At 39.2% G+C, this 10,647-nt stretch overlaps 1 protein-coding gene across 1 annotated transcript in view; it reads left to right on the top strand.

Annotated features, from left to right (window-relative positions):
• The first annotated feature begins 3,723 nt into the window (after positions 1-3,723).
• Positions 3,724-10,647, top strand: part of mms4 (Methyl methanesulfonate sensitivity 4) — a 29,048-nt gene continuing 22,124 nt past the window's right edge. Inside the window, exons 1-2 of the mRNA XM_090153614.1 lie at positions 3,724-4,198; positions 6,096-6,147. Coding sequence (XP_090009740.1) covers positions 3,783-4,198; positions 6,096-6,147 — 468 coding nt within the window. The 5' untranslated portion in view covers positions 3,724-3,782. The remainder of the gene's footprint in view (positions 4,199-6,095; positions 6,148-10,647) is intronic.

The raw sequence follows: 10,647 nt of genomic DNA, 5'->3' as shown, positions 1-10,647 counted from the left end.
CTGTTCGACATGTAGAACGCGAGCGAATCAAACGTATAATTAATTATATTTAATACTTTAAATTAGTATATACATTGTGTATTATTTCAACGCTAAATGTAGACCTCAGAGCCAGCAAGAATATACTTGGTTAATACCTTATATAATCCTTTAGCAAAGACAGTTTCTCTAAACAAAAGGACATCTAATTTTAACAGAAGTCAACTGAAAACCTACTATAAACTAAGTATTATAAATAAATAGGCCAATGCGACCAAGGTAAAATTCCCAAACAAACAGAGAAGAAAAATTTAACTTTTGGATACGAGCTAGCTAGGTAACACATAATTGCATAACATTAGCTTACAAGAGTGACAGAATTAGATAGCAAAGGCTAAGCCTAACTAGCCCGAAATACCGTAAACTATTTTTTCAATAATAAAGATAAGTTACAACAATTATTCAAAAGATAATCTATCATCTCGTAAAATAACAAAGAAATGCTGTATTTACCTTTCGAAAAATATGAAACCGAAAACCACATCTTGCTTTGTACCATGGAAGAAAAAGCAACAGCTAAAATCGTTACAGAAAGTGGAAAAGACCACTAATGAATCAACAACACCAGTCCTGTAAATGGTTATTTGCATCTGTGCCTACGTTATTCACAAAGTAGTACTGATCACTAGTTAAAATATTCTTCGTGCGCGCGGTGTAGATGGTGTTACTGTCGTTTTAGCCAAGAATCTAATCGGTGGTCTGCCAGCCATTCGATTAAGCGTTCTAGTTTGTTATCCGATTTCTATGGTCTGGTGCGAGACGAGAATGCATTGTAGAAGGTAAATGTTAAAGTTCCTTGATTTTCAGTCCCGTTGCCAGTAATGGTAATCTTAAAGTCTATGGAGAAAATCCGGTCTGGGGTTCTATATTATTCTCATCTCAATGAGCTTTCGACGGCAAACATAAGAGTGTGTAGCGATCGATTTCGTTGTGAATAATCTTGATCTCAACTTAAAATTACTTAGCGACCTTGCCACAACCTTGACCATACCTATCGTTAAATGGAAGTGACTTATGTAACCCTTCAGGTTCATTTTCCCCCGCATACTTACATATTTTAATTTTTTCTGTGTGTTATTTACTTTTGTTATTACATTTTTTCCCGCACTCTTGACTACCGATTCTCGATTCTCAAAACCCCCGAGTCAGACCAATCTGGTCTTGAACATATTGTTTGGTATTAATTTAATCAATTTTAATGAATATTCTTGACCCCTCGTAACGTACCATATACCAAACGTCGTATAATTTTAAGATCTAATACATAAAAAATACCCCCGTGAGTTAGAAGTAATTAAAATTAACTTAAACTTAGGAACTTAAATAATTTATGACTGGTACATAGGAATCCCGTATAATTTCCATAGCTCATAAGATGTGGTCTAACCTACCCTCAAATATAAATATTAAGTTAATCAATTAACCCATTCTCTCAATATATATTATAAACTAAATTCCTGCCTTCAGCAAGGCTAAAATTAATCCCTCGCTAATTAAAGTGTTTTCTCTCGGTCACAAGACCATGGTGCAATACATTCCGCAAACTTTCCCAGCCCAGGTTTTTTCCTAAAACTTTCTGAACTAGACCAATAACGTCCCCTCAGCTAACAGCGATCCCATGTAAAACTTATCATGTTCGAGAACCTCTGGCCCACTACCAGGTAGTGATAACCCAAGAAAAAGCGCTCGTTTTCCAAGGCCGTCGGCACAGGGTTGAAAGGGCGCCCAGACGTTTCCGCTTGGAAATAGAAAATCGGGAACCTCGAGACTCTCTGGCCTTCCCCCCCCCCCCCGCAATCCCAAGCGACCTTTCTTAAATCGGACAACGTCACCACCGCATGACTAGACACGAGTCTTAAATACACCAATGACCTAAGTAAAATGGGTCGTCACCAGTTGTTTTTTGTTTCAACTCCGCCCCCCAATAACCCGAACAAAACCAAGTGACAGAGCCCCAAAAAGACAGAATTTTGGATTCTTGACAAGATAGAAGTCAGCCATTGCCACGAGGAGCGAACACTCCTGGATCCTAGATGAACTTCCGGAGCCCAAGTCCGGAATGACCGTCCGCTAAATCCAGCCGCGGTTGCCCATCAAACCCCACAATACCCCAAAAGCCACCACTGATGGAACTGAATCTCCGAATAGTCAACCAGAGATGTTTCATGAGTCCCCTCGAACGAATTAATTCGCCGATGATCACCGATCTTCCGATGATTCCTAGAGTCAGCATCCGACGATATGAGATCCGATCCCTCGTCTAACCAGAAGTTCTAGATCGAAACCCGAAGTACCTACGCCGCTTGTAAGAAGTTCGTCGTCGTCATCCGGACATCCCAACCGTAATCCGGCTCGTTAGTCACCGTAATCCGGGCATCCGTGCCGTAAGCGAGACGAACGAACAGTTTGGAACTGTCATCGCGAAACAAGAAGTCCCCCGTCGAGCCCCTCCAAGAAAACGCGTGTGCGTGTGTCTTGCGTAATCCGGAACCCCGTAACCCGGAAGCTCCCGTGACCCGGAATCCCGTAAACGAAGAGCAGCCACGAAGAAAATCTAGTGATAAGTACCAAATTTCGTTTCCCCCTCCTCCCGTAGAATACCCAGGGTCAAGTCTGAAATAACTGTTTAAACGTAGAGAGAAAATGTATAAGAAAGGTGCTACCCCTCGCTATTGTCCAAGGAAAGGTTAAAATAGACCCCCGAGTTCGAGAGCTCATAACCACCTTGTATCGTTGTACTGTTAAGAATAGATTTTGCCGTTCGTGTTTTTCCCCTCGCTGTAGTATTTTTTGTCAAGTTTTGGAGTTTTTAGAATTAATTGTAGTCAGCCATAATTGTAGTGTTTCATTTTAATTGCAGTTATTAGAGTTTAGTGTACATTGTCTATTTTATTTCCCCCCGCTGATCCTATTGAGAACCTTAAGAGAAACTTTTAATTAACCAATTAGTCAGAGTGTTTTAATTTTTTATCTCTAATGTGCATGTTATCCCCCGCTTAAAAGTTAAAAATAATAACTAGTAATAGTTATGGCCTAACTATCCTACTAATCAAAAGAACCATAATATCTGTTTTTTCCCCAACTTTTATTTATTTGTGTCGTGTTTTGTTTATAAGTGTCAAATAAAGATTTTGTGATTGACTAAAGACAAAGGGTTTCCATTCTAAATTCGAATCTCCCCCAATTTTTTTATTTTTTTTCTTTCCCCCGTATGTAACCCCCTCTCTCAGATTTAATTCACTCCACGACTAGCATTTTGTCGCCATCTTCCCACGCCTTAGTGAATTAATATCTTTGAGCAAGGGCTAGGAATATTTCCGTCCATCAATTGTATGAGGAATTCATGAAAAAGGTTTACACTTAATTTGCTCCACACACGCTTGACGTGTGAGATCTTCATTGGAATACCTATTTAAAAAATGTAAAAAAATATCCTGATGTACGGGATCGCTCTTCATAGTGACGTCTGCTTTAGGTTATGTTACAATATAAAAACCGCGAAAGTGGCGATAAAGATAAATTTTGGTTTATGGTCTGTCAAAAGACTAACGCGTTTCGACAGGGTGTGTTATTCATTTTTACTAAAAACATTTAAAAAAAACACCTCTTAACAAGTGTTTTCAGCTTTTTTTTATCCTGTGACACTGGAGCTTTGGTGATAGGGTAAAAAAATATTCGCTGTAATGTCCCAAAGAAAAGAAGGGAATTATGATTGTATTGTTCTTTCATCTTCGGATAGTGATATGGAAAACAACGATTACATGACAAATGACCATAGTCGGTTGAATAAAATATGTAGGACTAATATGTATGATTTTGCCATGAAAAATAATGTTGACCATAATTCGAACCCTATTTCCGTTACTGATGATGAAGATGTTAAAGTTTCGCTAAATAATTGTGAAAGCAAAAACCAATTTCATTCCACTATTTCTCGATCAAACTCTGAAGAAAGTCTTCCTTCTATCAAACTTACAAGTGACAATCAAATTGTAGAGCCATTAATATTGGGTCATAACCAAATTAGCAGAAGTGCAAATGAGTACAAATGTTCATCATCTAGCAGTTCGGATTTAGAATTTCAACCATTAAGTGAAAGAATGAAAACAACGCTTACTTCCAAGGACTATTCTAATCCATATGTGGGCAAGTCCCTAAGGTGATTTTTTAAATATTAATGTCAACACATTTTATGTTCCTCCACAAGCTAGTATTAAAGTACTCATACACCACTAAATAAAGATAATTTTAATTCTCAAATGATCAAATCAGTTTTATCAATTTATGTTCACATCCATGTATTTGAGTTCTATATTTTTGTGGCCTAACCTTAAAATAATGAAAGCTGATCTATAAAATGTATAATGTAGTGAATGGAATCAGTCAACCGAGTCATGATGCTCTTATGTTCTTTGTAATTTGTTATCTACAGTAAATATCACAGTTTGATAATAGATGTCAGTGAATCTGAAAAGAAACGATTGCGTTTTCTCAAAACTACCCTCATGTTGCTGAAAGGGTTCCACCAGTGTTGTAAGGCGGAAACACTTGCTCACTCCCAGACTATTCCGATAAGGGAGAATGGAGGAATACTCAATAAATTTGTCTGGTCTCCAACGCCGTTCACTGTTGTCGTGAAATACCACAGGAGAGTCATAATATGATGATAAAAAGCTCCATAAAATTTTTTGTTCTAACATCGATAAGAAATCAATTTGGCGCTTACATTATAGCTTTACTATCCGAAAACTAAGGTTCTGATAGTAAAGCTATAATGCAAGCGCCATTTTTTCCTTTATGCGTTCTTCTCTTTCTTGGTGTTCATTCTATCCAATCAAAATAAGTTCCTGTATATGACATAGAAGAGGTGTTTAACAATAGCTGCAAAGACAAAACACTCTTCATCCAAATAGTGAGGGTTTAACAAATTTTAGGTCCGTAGGTACCATCTCAGCAGAGAATTAGTGGGGACAATACTAAAACTGAACCTACCACATCCACTTCAATAAAAATATAACTTAGAAACTTTAATCTGTCCAATAGCTTTAGTTTTCATTATGTCTAACAAACAAAAAAAAGATTGTTTTATTTAAGGGGAGTTGATGGAAAGTTCCAGAATTCAAAATGCACGAGAGCTTAGAGAGGGGTGCAGAACTGTGGGTGGATCTTTTTGGAGTTTGAAAACTCAAGGAGAGAGGGTACTGAACTGTAAAAATGTCATTAAGATTTTGATTTTGCTAGGCTTGCCGCCGGTTTGTGTTACACCCGACCTGATATTTCGAATCATGTTTGGCTTCCTTCAAACCTGACCCGACCCAAAATGACAGCACACATTTGGCTTGACGCCACATTGGGTTAAAATTAGTACGCCTTGGTTTATAGTCATGACTGTCCTTGGATTTTTTTTTATGAAATGACCATTTTCAAAAATTTGGTTTTTTATCTAAAAAATTTGACATTTTCTGATTAATTTAAATTTAAGTACACACCACAAGCTGAAAAAGTATAAATTTTTGACCCAAAGCTAAACTAAAGTAATAAAAATTTGTTATAAGAGCACAATTTGGACGGAAAATATGACCAGGGCTTCAAATGTATCTTTGGCCACCAGCAATTTTTTGTTTGGGGGGTGATCTGATTGTCCTTCAAAAATTAAGTCACCTAAGATTTTGTAGTTTTTTTTATATGCTATAACGTTTGACCCAAGTAGCTTGTATTTCAAATATCCACCATGAGATACATTTTACTAACAAAAATGATGTTCAATGTGCCTGAACCTTGCATGGTGACCACACTTCCTATATTTCGGTTGTCTTCCTATAACTTCCCATAGTTTTAAAGTTCGATAAAATGTGCTTCAAAGCAGCCAGTCTTTTACTTAAGAACTAATTTCATTGACTTTTAATGGCTGGCTGGTGTTTTAAAATGAAAATGTAATATTATTTTAATACATTTATCTATTCACAAACTGTGAAGTTTTCATCTTATGGTAGTTTGAATCCTTGTTATGTAGTACATCTAATGTTATGTCAAGCATTTATTTTGTTTCATTCCAGAATTACATCAAATTCCATATCAGATTCTGAATATGAGAGCTCCAAAATATTGGTAAATAAATAAAAATTGTGTAACATAATTTAAAATGAACAGGTTTCACCTTTTAATGGAATTCACTGATGTACATGATGTACTATTATTGCTGGATTTCAATGAATATCACCATGAATCTATTTAACCCATGAATATTCAACTGGAATAGCCTAGGTAACCTCTGGCGACGCGTGGGGCGGAGCCAATTTATAGCGACGGAGTCGAAGTAGAACTCAGCTGTGTCAGCTGTTATTTATAAGCAGTCGAAGCGTTAGTTCCTAAAATGACGCGCTATGGTTATGTTTCCTTTTTGCAGTACTTATCATTAATCTATTTAAATAAATAGATCTATTTCATATTATTATTAGAATAGATTTTATTAGAATAAAATGATAACAGAGCATTTATTATTTAATAATAATATGGCAAAAATTGACTCAGGTTTTCTTCCAAAGTTTCACCGAGGCTTAGCTTTTCAGAGATAGTTTGTATGTTTAAATTGTTATAAATCTCACAGACACTCGATAGCGTAAGATTGCTTTCAAAATATTGGAGTAACATTCCTTTTTAATTTATATTTTTATACTAGAAAGAATTATAACTGTAAAGCTTATTTTGAACAAAATAACGTGAACCGTAGCTGAGAAGTCATTTCGCGGCTATTCTGCTCTCCGAGCTCTCGTAAACTATCTGGCGCTAAAATGACATCATTTCCGAATTCGTTCTTATTGGCTTAAAGAGTAAATCACTCGTATGGCGCGAAAATAGGCTCCGCCCCACGTTCCCTCAGAGTATACCGTGGCTAATGATAGAGTTGGATATTCATGGGTTAAATAGATTCATGATATCACTAATATTGGCATAAAGACATAGTACAATATTAAACTAACCAATAATTATGGAATCACTATTAATTAAAAACCATTGAATAATTAATTTTGAAAGTAATTTTTTGGGCTCCTATAAGATTCTAAATTGTATCATCTGATATCAATCCGCCCTAAACATTTTATGGGTGCTTCGCCAAATATTGATGCGTTTCTATCAATATCTGCACTTTTAAATGGTTTTTCAAATTATAATGTTCTTATTTTTGCGAATGTTACTTTTACCTATTTTTGTTCATATATTGCTGTTGGTTGAGAGGCCAAATACTGATGTGAATTGTTTAGAGCATTGCTTGCAAAGTTCCCTAGGTACTGAGTCAAATGTAATGAAACCCTCTTGATCATGGTGCAATCACCTGCAACCTTGTCTAAACTCTCCTCCTATTTCTCCTCACCAGTGTCTGCAAGTTCTTTAAAATTAAATATATTTTTATAAAGTAATTGAATTCACATCCAAGTCAATTGCTCAGCTGTCATTAATTTATCAGGCATGTCAATCTTAAAAATCAACAGAAATATATACAGTACTGTTTAGAACAAAGTTCACTAAGCGAGCTCTCGCTTAAAGCGGCACTTATGGGGGTGACACAAGAGCGAGAGCTATTGCCAGACCCCCGCTTTGCTTTAATCGAGCGCTCGCTTAGTTCTAAGCAGTACTGTACCTCCAAACTGAAAATTCATCCATCCATGAATGCCCTTGCGTATCAGTGCACAAGCCCTGGGTGTAGCAGAGTTATAATCATAGAATATATTACCTGCATTTTGGAGACCAAGTATCTTGCCATTGGCAGTCCATGGCTGCTGTATGAGAGCGACGTCGAAGCTCTCCTTGGCAAACCTTCTGCAGAGTACAGCAGAGGCTGCCTTACAGTGGTGCAAATTGATCTGCAGCACCTTCAAACTCATGTTTGGGTGGGGTTAACTTGGTTGCTGGCCAGTTCTGCCAAGCCGTACCCAGTGGAAGATGTGGAGGCCACATCACTCCCACCGGCCCGACCAGCGTCCCCAGCCTGCCCCCCTGTTGCTCCCTCCATATGAGCATCCTCCTTGATCTCGTTGATATCTGACAAGTAAATAGCCTTAAGGTCCTCTGCGAGAGTTTCCTCTCCAGATTCCCCAATGGCTAGAATCTGGTCTTCCATCTCCTCAGATTGTTCCCTATTCGGCGAAGAGCCCTCCAGGTTGGTCGGGTCCTTCGAGCTGCCCGTGCTTGGATCAAAGAGTATCTTGAAGAAACCCCTGTCCAAGCCTCTTTCAGCTCTAAAACCTGCTTCCCTGATGGCCTTAACTGACTCTCCATCCATCTGAAAAATCCAGCGGATGGCAGTCGGAACCTCAAACTATCTTCCAGCATTGCGTATTCAACGCGCTGTTGAAAGTCTTGAGTCTGCGTAGAAGGACATAAGCGTCCTTCGTATTATTATTGAGAGGGGGCGGGGAGGCATAAATGCCCACCCATGCACTTCGACCCTAGGTCCATTGTGCACCCCTGACCCATGAATTAGAAAAGTCCTATCTCCGACACAAACCTTAAAATATTTTTGGCCGGCATATTAAAGAAGTCGTTAGTTTCTAATTGATGCATCCCAAGATGCTCTAGCCTTTGAGCCGCATAAAAGTCGCAGCTACAAAGAACGTGAGAGGCAGTCTCCTCCTCGGCCTTGCAGGCCCTACATAGTGGGTCATCACTGATACCAATAAGATTTACATGTCTATTGAGCTGGCAGTAACCAACCTTATACTGGCGTCCTTCGTATCCACATCCATGGTGCGGAAGGCGACCTTGAATGGTTTTGCCAGGTCTGTTACCTTCATTACTGAAAGTAATGACCCACCAGGAACCAATTCCTTCTGGTCAAACTCCTTCCCCAACCACTCTGCAGTAGACACATCCTTACACAGGTAGTGTACTGCGCCTCCTTCCAGCTTAAAACTCCAGAATCGAGGTAGAGGGTCCCCCAAGGGTATCCCATCTATCCTCTCCAGAATCCTTCGCTGGATGGTGCCCATCTCTTCTTCAGAGATGGTCTTCATGGGATAGCCATCAATAGTGATGGCCATCTTTATAGAGTTTAAGGTCTCACGATAGGTCTGGTCGTGGACCTTAGACCTTTTGGAGACCTGAGACTGGGAGTCCGGAGTTTCGTCCCCCCTTGGTCTCTTGCCTTGCGTAGGAGGGGGGTCTTCCTTATTGGAGACCTCCCCTGACCTTTGCTTTTCACAGTGGCGTCGATTCCGCTTTTGGTTTTTATTAAGGGACGCTTCCCCATCGATCCCTTGCTTCGCCAGCTGGGTCTTGCCAGTGGCAGACCCTTGAAGGCTAGGCCGGGTTGTATTTGGGAAGATTCCCTCTAGCTTAAGGGTGGGTTCTTGAGAGCCCTCCCATTATTTTGGGTTGGGTCCTTTTGAACCCTCTCCCTGCTTTGGGTTGGGTCCTTTTGAACCCTCCCCCTGCTTTGGGTTGGGTCCTTTTGAACCCTCCCCCTGCTTTGGGTTGGGTCCTTTCGAACCCTCCCCCTTCTTAAGGCCGGGTTCTTTCGAACCCTTGCCCGGTTTTTGTTTTTTTTTGTTGTGCCTCCATTTTTGGTCCCACGAGAAAAGAGGAAAGTAGAAGGTCACCGCCCTTAATCCTCTGTCCGGGCGGAGGGCTAATTACAACGGGTTTTCGCCTGGTTCCCCAAGGGGATCGTTCGTGATACCGTATTTACGCTTCCCCGGTACCATTCAGCCCTCAGCACGATACCTTACACCTTAGCTTAAGGAAGAAGCAGAGCCTTAGTTGGCCAGCATGAAGGGTTTTGTTGCCCTTAATGTTGTTATCTATGTACTTTAACCTAAACTATGTCATGATCAAAAAGGGAGGGAGAACTAAAACAATAAACCACGCTTGGAATATGCTCAACAAGATCTGATCATTTATTCATTCTCATCCATACAAAACCAAAAAACCTAAGTAAAGCAGACGACGCTTTCGTCCGACTGCCAGAAACAAAAACTAAACGGCCAACTATGTGAAGTACCATATGATAATATTTAACATACTCCCCTACTTCACATACACAAGCAAAATATTACATTCCGGAAACATAGTCCAAATACTTTGTTAATCTACACAAAACTACAGTTGGTAAAGCTTTGGTGAAAATATCAGCTAAATTATATTTGGAACGTTCAAAACATATTGTGAACAGTCCTTCCTTACACTTTTCACGAAGGAATTTTACACGTAAATCCAAGTATCTAGTTCTTGCATTATCGATATGATTTTTAATGCATAGAATGGCGGCTTGATTGTCCATCTTCAGTATAATACGTCCTGGAACATGTGGAATTATTGGTTTACACTCTTCTAAGATGCGTTGCAGTACTATAATGGCTTTTGTTGCTTCAGTAGCTGCAATTAGTTCTGATTCCATGGTTGATAATGCTGTCAGGGTCTGTTTAGCTGATCGCCATGTGATAGGGTTTGAACCGCACATTATTATACAACCAGAGGTGGATTTTCTTGTTTCGGGATCAGATGCAAACGATGCGTCACTGTAAACGTTAATTTCCAGATTGCTCGTACGTTCCAGCTTTAGACATTTCTCTTTCGTCGTAACCACATAATTCCAGAGGTGTATCAACTTCT

This window comes from Leiobunum rupestre, chromosome 1, assembly GCF_980474605.1.
Source record: "Leiobunum rupestre chromosome 1, qqLeiRupe1.1.hap1, whole genome shotgun sequence".
Lineage (NCBI taxonomy): Eukaryota > Metazoa > Arthropoda > Arachnida > Opiliones > Sclerosomatidae > Leiobunum > Leiobunum rupestre.
This window is presented reverse-complemented; position numbering and strand designations above follow the sequence as displayed.